This window comes from Poecilia formosa, unplaced genomic scaffold, assembly GCF_000485575.1.
Source record: "Poecilia formosa unplaced genomic scaffold, Poecilia_formosa-5.1.2 Scaffold39, whole genome shotgun sequence".
NCBI classification, from domain to species: Eukaryota; Metazoa; Chordata; class Actinopteri; order Cyprinodontiformes; family Poeciliidae; genus Poecilia; species Poecilia formosa.
The window spans coordinates 557,994-574,933 of NW_006799978.1; the positions used below are offsets into that span (position 1 = coordinate 557,994).

The window sequence follows — 16,940 nt, forward strand, 5'->3', positions numbered from 1 at the left end:
AAATAAACAGATAAAGTATCAATGGTAGTGGCAGGGTTTTTGTGTTTATTTTTAGTTTTTTGTTTTGGTGTTCATGTTTTAATTCTTCACAAGTTCTTTGTTCAGATTTCCGGCAGATTCTGGGTGTTTCAAATGTACCACTTTGTGTGTTTTTCAGATTTGTTGTAGATAATATGCTACTCAAGCTTTACTAAATGTACCCTCAATTGCAATAAGCCGTTAAGGGGAGACCTCAGAGGGCCATTAGAGCAGGGTTTTCCAGTTTCTACGCCAACTTGACACATTTCACAATCAAAAATATTCCAATAGGTTATTTTACTGTATATGTTATAATAGTGATAGAAAAACAGACTAGATTTTATGCTAAAAAAAATTATTTGAAAATGTATCATTAAAAAGTATATCAGAATAAGTTGTTCAATTTTGCATTTAATTTATTTTCCCTCCAACTTTCTGTTGTCTCCCTATCGCACCCTGGTGGCCACCGAGGGGGATGCCGCCCCCACTTTGAACAACACTGAGTCAGAGAGCAACAGTGAATGAAAAGCATCACAGGCAGAGAACAGCAGACGGGTCAGGGAGAAAGTTGTGGGAAAGTTAAAAGAAGGGTAAAGTTCTAGAGCTTTTTTAAAAACATTAATCATTTAGGAGATAGCAAACATATGGAAGAAAGATCAAATGAGACCAAAATGTAACTTTTTGGCCCACGTGTTAAATGCTGCATTTCACTCTATAACCATCATCTTCACTTTTAGCGATGGTTATGGGAATCTCATATCTTTGGGATGTTTTCTACTGGAGGAGCAGGGGAAAAAGGCACACCAAAAAGGAAACCTGCTGGAATTTGCAAAAGACTTGAGTTATGGGTGGAGTTTCACCTTCCAGCAGGACAAAGACCCCAAAATTAGAGCGGGAAGAAATTCCTGCTGTAATCTGACATTCAGATTAATGAATGTTTATGAATATGCTTTAATCTGACATTCAGATTAATGAATGTTTATGAATATGCTTTAATCTGACATTCAGATTAATGAATGTTTATGAATATGCTTTAATCTGACATTCAGATTAATGAATGTTTATGAATATGCTTTAATCTGACATTCAGATTAATGAATGTTTATGAATATGCTTTAATCTGACATTCAGATTAAAGCAGGAAACCAGAATACAAATGCATTCTGCACTTTTCAGAATAGTGTAGAATTCTTGCTTTCTGCTTTAATCTGAACGTCAGATTAAAGCAGGAAAAAATAATATTTTGTCATTGGTAAAGATGTCATTCTACATTGCAGATTGGAAGAGGTTACCATTAATAATCATAATATAAGCTGAAAGTAAAGGACTATATCAATGAAACATACGTAGTCAAAAATTGTAATAAAAACAAATCACCTCCTTAAACATAACATATTTTGGCAGAAGAAACACAGATTTAAAGATCTAAGTTTTCCACAACATAAACCTTTCAAAGTAGGTAATGTACGTATTCGAACAGGGCAAAGTACTATTACTGTATCTGTTTACTGTATTTTCACTTGATTTCCAAATGGCACAGTAGGTTCAGCAAATATAAAATAACATTAGAACTATGAAACTTGTTCTAATGTTTCAGAATAAGTTTCTGAACAAGGACATCCCACCAGACAAATGTGCTTGCATTTGGCACATTTTTGTTTAAAACATGTTTGTTCCATTTTCAGTGGGTAGAGTAGCCAGAAAGTAAACTTCAAAAATACTACGAGGAACTTTGTGCCCCATGAAAAATATATACAATTGTCTGAATGTAATTCACAATTTGAAGCAACATTAAAAGCAGACATTAAAAATATGCTAAAGGCCACTTCTTAGTCTATTCTTAGATAATAATAATAATGATAAAAAACTATACATTTTCTAAAAATAAAAAACAATCATACTTAAATATACATTTGTAACTAAATAACATTTATTAAAGCAACTACACATTAAAAAAAACAAACATACTTAAATATATATTTGTAACTAAATAACATTTATTAAAGCAGAACAATATGTTGATCAAACTTTAAAATTAAAATAAAATTAGGATCATGTCAAAATCTACTAAAAACAGCAGATTTTTGAATAAGACAAAACAAATAGCTTCCGGAAACTAATTTAATTAATTTTAATTATAAAAATTGTAAAATCTGTATTTAGATGTAATTTGACAGCCTCAATTCAATCTAAACGGAAACATTAAACTGGATTATTTTTGATTTAATAAATACGCTTTTATTTTGTCGTTTACCCGCCTCGATTCGCAAAAGATGCCACATCCGGTTTACCCGGAACCCAGCATAATTCCCAAAGATGGCGGAGCAAGGTCCAATGGCCATAGCGATGCGGCTCCGAAATCAGCTTCAGTCTGTCTATAAACTGGACCCACTACGGAACGAGGTGAGCTGCTTTGTGTTTTAAGCTCCTTCCCAACCGAGGAAAGTGTACTGACATTGAAAGTACCAGAAACGGGAGTTAACGTGGCGTTTTAACAGGAGATGGTTGTCTCCGCTGCGCTGATGGAGAGACACTGAGAGCGATGCTCGAGCATGCGTATACGGTTGGGTCCAACCGTGTTGTTCTACGGAGCAACGTGCATCAAAGCTCCAAACCAAGTGTTAAATTTGACCACTTCCGGCCCTGTTTTCTTTAGTTCAGTAGGAAGTTTACTTTTTAATTTGCGCTTTATGGTGGAGTAAACTGTGGCGGTAACAGACGCTGCGCTCCGTTGGTTCTCATTCGATTTGGTTGTCGAAGTAACGGCGGTCCGTTTTGAGTTGCTACTGCTTCGCGCTCGGTTTGTAGTTTGATATCACTTATTCAGCCGTTGGAGCTCGGAGTTAGCAAGCAGTTCTCAGTTCTTTCGACTATCCAGTTCCTTCTGTGACAGTATGTCGGTCTCCTCGGAGAAACGCTACTTTTTCAGTTTCAACGTGATCGCAGAGGTCATGCTGAGCTCGCCCGCTTTTCCTCCGAATTGTTTAATGTCCCACAAGCTGAAAAACAATGTTTGCATTTACAGCTTTAACATTCCTTATTAACGATTCTTCTCCGACTGTAGGAAGACCGTTAAGGGCAAAATGGGCTTCATAAAGTCTCCTCTTTGTTTTCAGCGCTGTGATTTTGCTCGGGGTAACTGCTCTGCAGCTGCTTCGCCTTTTTTTTCCTTCTTTTTTTAATAAACCTATTAAAAGCTTTAAAGTTTTGAGATAGTGAGAGATTTGAGCACGATTACCCAACATCAGTTTTCAAGAGCTGCTGTCCTTATTTTAGATACTTCCTTGGTCCAACACACGTATCAAAAGAATTGTTCATTAGCAGAACTTGATGAAACGTTCAGAGGTATTTCTGCCACTTGAATTAGTTTTTTGAACAATAACACACTAAAACATGCAGGAAACTGGGTGACACCCTCCATTAAACCTAAACTCCAAAGTTGGGCAAAATAGAACAACAGAAAGTCCATGTGGCTAAATTTTAGAGCAGTGTTTAAATTTAAATTTTAAATAAGTTTAAATTTTAGAGTAAACCCCTGCACGTCTCAGAGGGACCTCTATGTATTCTAGATGTGTGCATGTTTCCATAGAGCTGATTTATATGAATTGGTCATTAAGCTGATGAGGAAACATTGTCTGTTTAAATGAGGTGAACTGGAGTATACAAACATGTAAAACACAGAGGTGCTTTACATACGCTAACACCTCTTATCAGAGCTGCAGAATATAATGAAAGGACTGCATGAACGCTATATTTGGTAGACTATAATAACTGAAGCGCAATACATTCGGATTCTGTTATCAACTAATCTGTTTGGCCATAATTTTACCCTTTTCAGTCCAGGTGAGTTCACATGTGATGTAAATCTAAGTGTTGTGCTGAATGAGCATGGCAATGCTTGTTGCTCTCATAACTGGATTAAGGTTGTCATGACACTAAAATTTCAAACCCAATATTAATACTAACAAAAAAACTCAATGACTTTCAGTAATGGAGCAGTTGAATTAGGGTAAAAGCGATAAGTAACATGTAGTGTTTGTTTGTGCATTTCCTTTTTTCTGTGTGTTTGCCTCATAGGGAAGGCAGCTCCTTAATGCTATCAAAAAGAGTGGCGTTTGTATGTTGTTTTTTTTTTGTCATGATGGACTCATCATGTTCATAGAGTTTAAAATTTCCTGAATCTAAATCTTGCAGTGATTTACTTTAGGACTTTTGGTGGTTGTAACTCTATCACTTATAAAGACTTAAGGAGTTTCTCAATTTTACACATCGACCAAAAAAAGATGAGCAGTAGTCTTGAAAATCTTTTCTTGAGATTTCCTGAAAATTTCTTTTTCTTTTGACATTTCTTTTCTACATCAGTCATTTTCCGTCCACTTCCAAAACATCTTTGATGTATTTCCTCTGTTAACTTAGCTCTGACTTATGACTCATAAGTCTCACAAACTCAGAAGAGGAACTGTTGTTGTCTGCATGTAGCAATTTAGCACAGAACTAATTATAAGTTGGCCTTTTAGCCACTTTCTTTCAAACAATCTGTCATAAACACACAATTTTTTCCCATTTTCTGAGTTGAATCACCTGATAAAATGGCAAAATTAGAGTCTGACACCTGGGAAAAAAAACTCAAGCCTGAAAAAGATTATTCCTGAAACTTGACAGTAGATGAACAAATAAAGGATGATGCTTCTCTCAGTTCCTGTTTCAGGGTTTTGCTCCTATGTTCCATTTGCTTTTGGATATGGCTTTAAATGACTGTTTATTTGTTCTAAACTGTTTTAAGCCTGACTATTTGCTGCCCTCCACTTGTGGTGGGAGCTGACTTTAAAGACACTGTGTGTTGCAGGAAGAGGCATCTGTTAATTGGCTGGGCTGTTTGGTCCCAAGACACACTTGTCTGCTGCCATCTTGCTCTGATTAAATGGTAACAAACAGGACTGTGGTCATGTTTGGAATGGAACACCAGGATCCTTTCTTCTAACTAAATTGAGACATTGTCTCAAAATAAATTGATGATTGTAATTATTTTTTCCAGTTTTTTAAAGTGTTGAATGCTTCTTCTATGGTTAGAATAATGGGAGATAAATTAAAAAAAAGTGAAATGTCGTGAATATTCAAACCCTTTGATGCTTGTTTTTTGCTTCTCTAGGAGGAAGTTAAGTTGAAGATCAAAGACCTGAATGAACACATTGTCTGCTACCTCTGCGCTGGATATTTTATTGACGCCACAACAATTACAGAGTGTTTGCATACTTGTAAGCTTATGAATCTTTGTTTTTTTCCGCCACTATTTTACTAAAATAACTTGTTTGCCTGTTTGCTTCAGTATGAATGGATTCTCTTTTTTCCCTGTACAGTCTGTAAAAGTTGCATTGTAAAATACCTGCAAACCAGCAAGTATTGCCCCATGTGCAACATTAAAATTCATGAAACTCAACCTTTACTCAACCTCAAGCTGGATCGAGTGATGCAAGACATTGTCTACAAGCTGGTGCCTGGGCTTCAGGAGAGTAAGTTGTCTTAATTTTTATTGGTTGTCCAGAAGTGTTGTAAGTCTTTAATATGCACAGGACATGCCTTGTACAAGCATGTATGCTCCAATTTTTCTAATTTGTGTCATGTTAACGCCACCAACTCTATTTTATTGGGGTGTGTAATTATGAAGCGTACAGGAAGTTGCACATAATTTTCATAATTTGTTTTACAGGCTAAAATCTGAAAAGTGTGGCCTGCATTTTTCTAAGTCAGCACTGTGTAGAAACACCTTTCCTTCACTTGGAAGTCTTATGGAGTGTGTTGCCTCTAGCTGCACATATTCGTCAGATTCAGGATTGCTCTGTATTTATCCCCTGTCCTCGTCCCGTAACACTGAGCAGCTTCCCCACAGCCTAATCCAACCACCACTGTTATTATCTTGCAGGTGGGGGAATCTTGACAACAGATTCCTCTACCTGAGCTGTGAATCCATGCAGCTCCTCCAGAGTTATCATTGGCATCATGGATGCTCTTCTGATTAATGCTCTTCTTGTTTAACATAAAATTACAATGATTTGCATAAAAGATTTTGGTTATAATGTGATAAAAACTGAGAGTTCAAAGGGAAACGAATGCTTTTGTAAGTTACTGTTTTTTGTAGCATATTTAATCAATTTATCATTTACACTTTCCATTTTTAATTGTGAGCAACAAGTTGTCAAATTTAAAAAAAAAAAAGTATTTGTTTTTCAGTTGAATACAAAATATCGAAGAAGGTATTGGTTTTTCATAATTTTAATTTTGGTCTCGGATCAGAAATACAAAATGGTCTTCAGAACTGAATTCTAATTTAGAATCTTATGGCTTGGGTTTATGTGAGCCAGAAATTGTAATGTGTGCAAAAGTCTGGGTTGTTTTCAACATAAAATAGTGTAAGCATTAGGTTATTTGGCTTTTACAGCACTGACAAGTGTAAGAATAAAGTAACCAACAAAAATATTTTAGAAGTCAAAAGTACTTTAAATGGTTTTGTTTGTTCTCTTATCTAACTGGTTATTTGTTGTTTTATAAATCAATACTTCTCACAGTGTGTAATTTTTGTTTTTGTATGTCCTAAATGGTGAATTAATAATAATAATAAACATTATTAAGGTGGATAAAAATAATAAAGAGAAGTTAAATTACTCTTAAGCACAATATACTAAGCAATATTACCACCAGAATATGTTTTCCAGTGCATCAAAGTCCCTGCTATTTGTTGTCTTTGGGTGTGTCATGGAATCGCATACTTAAGGCGCTTTCGCAATGCACGGAACGGAACGTTTCAGAACGGAACGGAACGGTTGTGTTCGCATTACAACTTGCGACCGGTTCCACCCGGCCCCATGGAACCACAAGAGCTGTGGTTCCAATCGTGCCGGCCAATCGGTTCTGCTTAGAACCAGCAGCTGATTGGCCACTGGTTGTTATGGAGTCAGACGTTGATTTTCTGTTGACAGCTGGCTCTCACTACTATATTACTATACTACAGTCTATGCTATTTTTCTTCTGTATTTCTCCTGGGAATACGTAGAAGTCGTTCAGCATTTTGTCTTCCGAGGGTAGCTTGTTGGCGGAATTTAATTAATTGTATGAGGTTGATGAGCAGCAGAATTAAATCCATGTCGTCCATTGTTGTTGTCGTCGTAGTAGTAACTATTCTTCTTTCTATTCTTTATTAAATTGGCAGTTAGCAACCAACCAACTCAAACCACATTGTTTAGTTTTAAAAATAATGACGTCCGGCACCGCTTCGATGGCACCCCGGAGTGTAATGCGAACACAACCGTTCCGTTCCGTGCAGTGCAGTGCGAAAGCGCCTTTAATGGAAATGATTGCAAAATAAACTGTAGAAGTTTGAATATAAATTTTCTTTGTATATCAATCCAACCAAAACCCTCTAACAAAGCGTCTGACAGACGTGTTCTCTTCAAATCTTCTGATACTCATTTCAGAGCATCAGAAGATTTGATGGTAGAAGGTTTATTTGCAGCAGCATGAAGATTTCTGTGTGTCATACCGGTGTTGAATAAGTATTATCAAATTGGGGTGTGGTTCCAGCGTTGCCGTGGTAACCTGCATGTTTGCAGAACAAATTCTGGGTCACACAAACCAGAGCAATGAAATATTACATTAAAAAATGTCTGTACTATGATCTGTTTTTCTATTATGTATTGAAAACATAAAAAGTTTATACAATTTAGAAAAAAAAGTTAATTTTCTTATTCATGATTGTCAGTTGAAAATAGAACGAATGATGCATGGATAATATTTGAAGCATAGCTATTTATTTTCCTGTGAAATTGGAAGAAGTCATGAAAAAGAAACATGTTGGCATGTTTTTTATTTTTCTCAGGTGAGGACAAACGAATAAAAGATTTTTACCAGTCGCGTGGGTTAGAAAGAGTCATCCAACCTGCGGGAGACGGTGGGTCCTTCTTTCACCACTAAACATTCTGAAATATTTCTGTTTGTAAAAGAGCTCTGGCTCAGAGTAAAGTTCTCAGCATCTACAGCTGGATTTATTTGATTGCTCTACAGCAGTAAAATCAGGATCTAAACCTTATCCTTTTTCCCCCCAACTCTTTAGATGTTTCAGAGAGCGCAGCTCTGCCTTTTACAAGCTTCGACCACTCTAAAGCTCACTTCTACAGATATGATGAACAGGTTTCGCTGTGTTTAGAAAGACTAAGGTAAAGGGCTTCTGTTTTTATCTTGTGTATGCTTTAAAAATGAGACAAGACTGAAATGGAATGTTTATGTTGAAATATTTAAATTTAACTGTTATAAAATGAACTTTTGCAAAGTGTTTTAACACTCTGTCTTTGCAGTTCATCACTCTCTGGAAAAGATAAGACAAAACTTACTCTCCAGGTGGGTTTATCAAGTACTCCAACTTGTAACTAGTGTTGTATTTCAGTACAGATGTATGTGCTTATTGAAGTTGTTGAGCTGGTTCTGGATGCATTTAAACCAACAAGGCTTTTCACAACCCAGAAAAAGATGTCTCCAGGACATAAAAAAAAACCTAACTGCTTAGCGAATACATGGCACATTGACAGCTGCTGCTACAGCAGAATACAGCCTTCAGAGCTGCTGGAGCCTCGTATTTACAGAGGGGGAAAAGTAGGAGAATCGTGTCACTGAGGCAGGAAATTATTCGTCATCTACACCCAATCGGATTATTCGTCATCTACACCCAATCGGCTTCTCTCTTAATAACTGATTTGTGTCATTTAGAAAATTGAATGACTCTACAAGAAGCCACCTGTGTTTGTTTTTTTTGTCTTAATTTTATAAACAAAATGGAGTTCAAATGCTATTTGTATGTTTTTTCTTATTGCTTTAGAAGTTACATTAAGCTGAGCAAAATCTTTTAATATATTATGAGGAAAAAATTCATATATGTAAAAACATAAATACTTCAATAATTTCCTAATCCAGCAGGGGGCACCATGATTTGCTTTATTAAATTATGGAAATAGTTTTTGAAAGAAGTACCCTTTACAGCTTACATTTCAGAACAGAACATAATAACATGGTGTTTCAGTTATTGAAATTAAGGACATAGTCTGACTTTGCCTTTCAGGCTTTTCAGAGTTCCTATGCGGCCTGGAAAGTTATTGAATCCAAGTATTTTCTGTTTTGTGTAACTGCAGGAAAGTAAAAAGAGGGTGATTAGTGTAAATCTGGCATCGTTTGAGGTGGTCTTGGTCCGCTTCCAAATAAACTCATGTACAGTTCATTTCTGGTGTGAGCACAGATCTACCTCGATTTGAAACGACTAAAGAAAATATGCGTCTTTTTTGAAGTTCATGAGCCACTATGGTAAAAATGAGCCGTTCAGTGTTGCTAAGTCTACTGCTATTACTAATTGCTTCTACTAATTGAACTGGAATTGTACTTAATGCACCATTTTCTGCTGCCAGCATGCTGTGGGTCAGAAAAGAAAGAGCATCTTGTCTCCTTCGGCTTGCAACAGCATTTGCTGACGCCGTTCCAACATTGTGAAGCCTGTGTTGTGTTGGCTTCTTGACATTTAAACTGGCATTGAAGTAACAGCACAAATGTGCACAACAGAAATACAGCAAGGAGGACTTCCGAAATTATTTCCGGATCTCTGCTGTGTATCTCTGCATCTTCGTCACTGCTGTCCGGTGGGAGCAATGACCATCAGCATTGTCTAAAAGTACAAAGTGAAAACGCACTGCAACAAATTATAAATAAAAGTGCTTTTGGTCTGGATCAAATAAGCAGACCAAAGGACTTTCCTGGTATCAACAAACCCTAAAAGGTTTAGGATTCTGGCTTGAACAATGTGTAGGGAAGCTGGCGTTGACCATTTTTGTGGTTAGATTATTTAAATATTTAGCTGTCAGGAGTCCTCAAATTTTAATCTGTAATGTTATTTTGGATCACTGTGCCCACTTCCTCTTGGTGAAGGCCCCGTGTCTTCACCTGAAAGTTACTTTGAGATGTTGGCGTAGAGACTGAGTTTTATGATCAGTCCAATAAGTCATTTGGTTGTTGGGATGCACATTTGCTCATTGTACTGGCCCGACCTCAGCGTGAACTTGCTCTTGATTTGGAGGATTGGCAGCTTACTTTAAATGTTTCCACTGGTGACTAATCTTTCTTACTGTGTCATTGTGAATTCCTAAAAGCATGGAACTGGCCCTCTAACTCTTTAGAGATTGATGAGCAGGAACAGTTGTTCCTCTTAGGTCATTGTTGAGGTTTTTTTGTCTTGGCATCATGACACGACAAACCCGTGAACTGTTGAAAAACTCCTTCCTTTGTGATCAAATTTCTTCCGTCGATATCTGATTACTACTTAAATTGGACGAACAAATCCTTGGCTGCCATGGGATTCTCAAAATGCCACATTTTTAAGGGTGTTTGGCTTCTTTAGGGAAGTTCATCATTGTTTCACCTTAACCAGGTGTTTTATTCATTTATTTTTTAAACAAACCATGTTTTTTCTTGGCCTTTAAATTGGGTTGTAGAGTATTTCAGAATATTAAGAGCTTGAACTCTGTCACAGCTAAGGAGTTAAATTAACCACACAGATCTGCTGACTGATATTTTGGAAGTGTCAGTACATTCACTCATGTCCTCTGATCACTTTGCAAAGTCAAAATGTTGTTTATCGTTTGTCTAATCTTACTTTATGTAACAAGAACATGCAGCCACATTGGTTCCATTCCTGCCTTTTTATATGCAGTTGTTTTTCACTCTAACCCCTCTGTGACCTTATAAAGTGGATTAGCTTCTGACGAGAACCCTCATAAATGTATAAAAACAAATCATACTCCTGGGTGTAATGTCGGATCAGTTTGCTAATGCAAGCCATGTCCTTGCAGTGTTCTGGATTTAAATTCGACCCTCAATAATTTGTTACCAGCTCTCCTCTCCACCCTCCTTGTCCAGTGATATTTACTGTTTTATACTGAGATGTAAATTTAATAAAACAGATTTCTGCCCATGCATGAAGAGAAATACTACGCCCTTGCAGTGCATGAGCTAAAGCAGTTTAGCTCTTTGACTTTAGAGTGTTTAATAAGTCAGCAGGGAGCAGAAAACTTCCAGCAGTAAGCAGGATTATTCTTCACTGTAAATCTAATCGTAAAAGGAGTACGCGGTTCCTACAGTTGGACCGTTTGGATTTCTTCTGCTCCAAATGTGATTCAGAATTGCTGTCCAATTTGCTGTTTATGAATAAGGATCGACGGCAAAAATATTATTGGAACATTTTAAACCAGTCTTCACAAGAAAACAGCCAGCACTTCTAGTTGGACTTTCAAAACTATGACTTTTCTCTCGTTTTGACTCTGTTGTTGATGGTCTCTACTCCCAAGTTAAATATCAGATTTCCAGATGATGAACAATTATGTAAATGGTAGTCTTATAACAGAATATTAAGAATTAACCATTGCAGTGATCACAAGTTACAATAAAGACTGAGTAAAGATGATCTAAGGCTTGGCAATATGGTTGAAAAATGTATCACAATATAAGGGTTTTATATCGATCGATATCAATAATTATTGATTAGTTTTTTTTGTTTTAAATATCCAAACTACTATCAAACTAGTGAGGTGACCTTTTCTCTTTTATCTACAATTTTATTCTTGAGCTGTTCAGCTCAAGAGATCAGATCAGAAAATATCACTTTTCTGATCTTTTTTTATTTGTAAGCTGTTATGAGACAGGCTGCCTCAACATAAACCTGCTCCCACATACTCTGGGCTACTGTGTGTATTCAAATGGATATTCACAAGTTTGATTAGCTACTTGGGTGCCTCTGTTTAATTGTGCATTGTAAAACATTTCTCAACTGCATGTTATATTGTTCTTGTTTTGGAGCTGATTGTTTTCTCTTTCTTCTGCAGCAGAAGTTTGTGCGCTGCTCTGTACGAGCAGAGGTGAGACACTTGAGGAAAGTTCTTTGTCACAGATTAAATGTGGAAAAACATCAGGTGAGTCGATGTCTTATACTACATCAAAAATATTTCCTAGTATTTCTTTCGATTGGTTTATAATAAATGTTGTAAATGTATCAATGTCTGATCATCCACGCGCACAGATCCGTCACTAGTTAACAGGTAGCAATGAAGCTCTGTCTTAATCTGCTTCTACTTATTATTGTACAAGTAGTTGAAAGTGATTCTGCCAAAGGTATTATTTTCTCCACAGCAGATGTTTATAGGGTGTTCATGTCCAGGGCATGAGAAGCAGACTAAGACTTTCTACACACGTAGCTGGGTCATTATAAAAACAAATATCTCTGCCACATCATTTAAAAAAAAACATATTGTACATGGTCGGTTTCAGAAAAGTTTTCATCCACATGAACCTGCACTTCTTCGAGTGTTGTTTTAAACATGCCAAACAGGGGGCAGTGCAGAGCAAAGCTAAAACTTATGTCAGCCAATCAGGTTGCTTTAAAACAATTTCAACTTCCTGTTAGGAATTAAACATGGCATCATGAGGTTCTTTTGTATGGTCAGAAAGGTTAACCCACTTTTAAATTGCTTTAGAATATAAAGTTAAAAAACATAGGACAATATTGATTGGAAATTGTGTCAAAGTAAGTTTGTGACTATATTGGTACATTATTTGTCACAGACTGTAATGAGTGGGAACCTAGATCTCAGTTTTCCTGTCTACACACACATAAAAATGTATTTGTTTTCCCAGATATCCGGCTATGTATGGAGTAGACTTAAAGGTGAATTTAAACTCAAAGCACTTTTTCCAGGAACAATGGTAGTTTTATGAGGTTTTTTTATTTTACCCCCGTTGTTTGTTTCTCTTCCAATCAGAATCAGAGCAAACCATTTCTTTCTGGTTGAATATTATCACCGTTTTCTTTTTCATGTACTCTTTAGTTTAAACACATTCACAGTTCATACTTTTGTTAACATTAAATTTGACAGCAATATTAATTGGTATTTTCATCTAGAAATATAGGTAGTTATCAAAACCCTTAATAAAACCTGATGAACCTAGTGGAAATATGAAATAAGTGAATTCAATGAAGCATGTGCCACAGTCTCGAGTACCACTGATTGAGTATCATGAACATCCATATGTATGTATGTATGCATGTATATGTATATATATATATATATATATACATACAGAAACTATGGGTAAAGTTTGACATAAAGGAAATTATGAGGAAATTATAAGGAGAAAACTCCTAAGGTCTTTGTTTCTTTCTGAAGTTCATATTTTCTGACTGACTTCCACTTGATGAAAAAGCAGAGACCAGCAGCCAAAATATTTGAACCAAATGTGTGAAATCAGACACAGAAAGTGAAATTTGTCACTGAAATCCCTCTTTTAAAATGTTTTCCTTCCTAATTACTCTTCATCTGTCTGTGTGGTCTCTCTCTGCAGGTCCAGATGTTATTTAATAACGAGTCTTTGCCTGATCACATGACCATGAAACGGTTATGGCTTTCACACTGGTTTGGCAAGGTACAGTGCAGCTAACACCAGCTGCAGCATCAACAACTGTCACACAGGCCTTCACACTGGAGTTAATACCTCTTAGAATATTAGTTGAACTTTCTTCAACAATAATAGAAACTGGACTATTAAATTCTAATTTGATAAAAACAATCTGTTTAATCCTTTTATTTATTTGCTTTAACATGACTACAGGCAGCTCAGAGGTGGATTAATTGAATAAAACTATTACAGTTTTCTAATATCTGTTGTTTCTCCTTCCAGGCTCAGCCATTAGTTCTTCACTACACCATCAAAGACAAAAGGACCAGATAGGATTTGTTTTCAGTCGAGAGACGGCTGTAAATATTTTGTACAATACATATTCTATTTTAATAGTGTTTGTGTACATAAACTTATTTTCCTTGTTTTGTATTTTTGAAAATAAACTTGAAATGGAAAAAATAAAGATATTGTTGTTGTCTATGACTCAGACCCTTCTAAACATAATGTGTTTCAGTAACGGCCAATCAAGCTTCTGCTGATTTATGATTTATACAGTAAAATTTTTTTATTATATTTCAGAATAATATCAGTTTCTCCAACATTTGGCATTTTAGGCATCAATGTTTACTCAGAATTACAAATACACGGTATTTTCATAGCATTAAATGAGTGATGACCTATATTGGCAGTCAAGTTCAAAATATGTAACTTAAATACAAGGAGTAATCTTTATGTTTATTTAAGTGATAACTTTATGGCTTAAAAGTATTTGACTACCCAAATTCTGTTTCTCAGAGAATTTGAATGTCATAAAGCCATAATGATTTTCATGCAGAAATGTGATGGTCTGCACAATCATAGGGAACCCTGCTTACTTGTAAGTAAGTAAGTGCTTACTTACTTTCAAGGTGGAAGGTGTCACTGGCACTTTCCACAAGGAGGGTAAACCACTAAAGATCCTTACTGAAGATGCTGGTAGGTCAAAGTAATGGATGCAAGCATACAAATGAAAGGTCCAGTGAAAGAAAGATGTGCAACAGGAATAACTATCCCAGTCTAAACTGGTTTGGCTGAACATTCAGACCTTAAAGAGACATGTATCCAGAACATGGACTACAAATGTCCCATTATTTGTGTTAAGCCATTTCTAAACCACAGACAGAAAAAAAGGACTGCAATGTTCAGTTATCCAAATTCCTCTTCAGATTAAAGTAAAGTTTAGATTTCTTTAGAAATCAAGTTCCCAGAATTTGAAGGAGGAGTGGAGCAGCACAGAACTGTGTAAGTTATCATCAAAAGGGTTAGAACAGAAATAAATGCCTGAAATATATCACTGCATGTGTGTAATGAATCTTTACAAAGTGAGTTTTAGTGTTTGAACTGATGTACTGTAATTAAAATGTAATAGATATTTTAATTTATTGAGGCCTCTAAGTGGTTTGTGAAAAGAAACTACTAGCTTCTAACTCATTCCACATGACCTCTTACAAAATTAGTTCACATTGTTAGCATTTAATTCTACAAAGTACAATATTTTTTGCAACCATGCTGGGGATGTTCATCATGCAGTTGGAGTTCAGTTTTAGATGTGACAGAATTTGCCTTTTGATGTGTTTTAATTCTGTAAGTCCAGCACTGTTGGCTTATAAAGCCTACAAGTGTTTAAAGTTTCATAAATTGGTGTTTTTACAGGAAACTGAGAACATGAAAAAGAAATATTCTAATGTCCATATTTTAAAAAATGCTTTAAAAGTAAGCTTCTATCTTGACAAAGCAGGTTATGTTTTTATTTTTTTGAATCATAGTTTCCTTCTTTAACTTTATGGTCTGTTTCAGAGAAGCTGCAAAGTTTCTTGTCCATATACTGTTTACCTTTACTAGTATTTTTCTTTATCTCCATTACAGTTTTCCAACTCTCATAACTTTGTTTGTAAATTTTATTTCTGAGTGCTTTTGTTTCCTCGCTGATACGGACAGTTTCACCGTAATCCGTGAAGATTATGCAACTGACTCACTTAAATTAAGAGATGGTCATATTGTCCCATGCACTGCCTCAGAGGTTCAGACGAGCTTCAGTTGAAATCGGAAACACAGATGAATGTGGTGGTTTCTCTTCAGGTAACTTTCCCTCTGGGTGATTCATATAATGGCTATTTTCCAAACATGCAGATGATGGGATTTGCAGGAATTTTCAGCAACAATTTTGCATGTTTCTGTGGGAATATAACACTATTTTCTTGTGCGGCTACTGAACTCCAAGTGTAAAAACGCATTGTTTTTTTTGTTTTTTTTTATCTGCTTTGTTTCACCTCAACTCTGGCGAACTTTTACTGCCAGTTTTCAGAAACCTCCAGAGTTCACGAGCAGCAGTTTCTCGCGAGAACACTTGAAACGCATGACTCCGTAATGACAGAATCTCGTTGATATTGTCTTTTGCTTTTCTTCCTAGAATAATTCCCCTAACTGGGCACTAGGTGGCAGACTTGGAGTTGCTCATACTCCAGACAACCTTTGATGTTTGTGATCGTCTCCAGAGTGGAAGAAGGAACTCTGATAACTTGACACGGCCTGATGATAAATGCTACATGTTTCCAGGTCTCTTCTCTTTTTAAGTAGACAGCATTTCGTGTGATTGTCTTTGATGTTTCCTGAATATCTCGCAATTAATCACTGCCTGTTTGACATTTAAATTACAAACAATTGCTTCAAAATGACAGGTTTGGATTTAGATCTCTTTAAGAAGCTGCTCCGGTTTGGCACAAGGATACATTTTAATGATGGCTAAGATTTTTAAAATCTAATTTTGATCATTGCAACAGAACAGAACGATATGGTTCCTTGAAATGGAAAACAAAACAGTCGGGGTTGGAACATTATTCACCAGCCGCAGCTCTGCGCATGTCCCTTCAGGCCCCTCTTGTGAATGAAGTGATTCTGATAATCCTCCTGAGGCTCTGCGCCTTTTTAGGTGTGTGCTGAGGGGATGCTGGACTAAAATAAAGAATTACAAGAGCGTGTATCTATGATCGTAAACCCTAATGATGGAAAAATCACTTACAGCAGAATCTTATTCAAATCTCACTTACTTTAAATCTACCCATATTATTATAGAATAATAATGAGAAGCTATTATTAACAGATTAGTATGAAAGTGGTTAAAAACACATTTGCACTCTAAACTGTCTAAAAGGTATGTTGGGTAGAATAGTTTTAATTGGTAAAATAAATGTTTTTGAAATTACGTTTTTTGACACATAATCAAGTTTTTATTCAAGTTCGTTGTTTTCTTTTTTTTTCGTCAAACGACGAATTGTTCTCCCTTATTTCCTGCCACTCAGCAATTAAAATGCTTTTTGACTTTTCAACCTATGTGGTTCCAGCCGATTACCTCTATTGTGATCACCAGCCTGCTTTGGCATACACACACACACACACACACACACACA

The 16,940-nt window shown here is 36.1% G+C and overlaps 1 protein-coding gene across 2 annotated transcripts; it reads left to right on the plus strand.

The window, feature by feature from the left end:
* Positions 1-2,155: 2,155 nt before the first annotated feature.
* On the plus strand, positions 2,156-13,957 carry pcgf1 (polycomb group ring finger 1). 2 transcript variants are annotated; one of them, XM_007550984.2, is made up of 9 exons: positions 2,156-2,421; positions 5,168-5,273; positions 5,376-5,528; positions 7,889-7,960; positions 8,123-8,225; positions 8,364-8,406; positions 11,928-12,011; positions 13,438-13,518; positions 13,774-13,957. In XM_007550984.2, exons 1-9 carry the CDS (start codon positions 2,335-2,337, stop codon positions 13,822-13,824), a joined length of 780 nt encoding a protein of 259 aa, XP_007551046.1. In that variant the 5' UTR covers positions 2,156-2,334; the 3' UTR covers positions 13,825-13,957. The 2 variants fall into 2 exon arrangements, with proteins under 2 accessions (XP_007551046.1, XP_007551045.1); XM_007550983.2 differs by having other exon boundaries at positions 2,158-2,421; positions 11,925-12,011.
* Positions 13,958-16,940: the final 2,983 nt, after the last annotated feature.

Excerpts from the sequence above, each read along its gene's own strand:
- pcgf1 (XM_007550983.2), top strand. The coding sequence starts at position 2,335 with ATGGCGGAGCAAGGTCCAATGGCCATAGCGATGCGGCTCCGAAATCAG. Across the intron at positions 5,529-7,888 it reads GGTGCCTGGGCTTCAGGAGA|GTGAGGACAAACGAATAAAA; the intron begins GTAAGTTGTCTT and ends TATTTTTCTCAG. Across the intron at positions 8,407-11,924 it reads AGACAAAACTTACTCTCCAG|CAGAAGTTTGTGCGCTGCTC; the intron begins GTGGGTTTATCA and ends TTTCTTCTGCAG.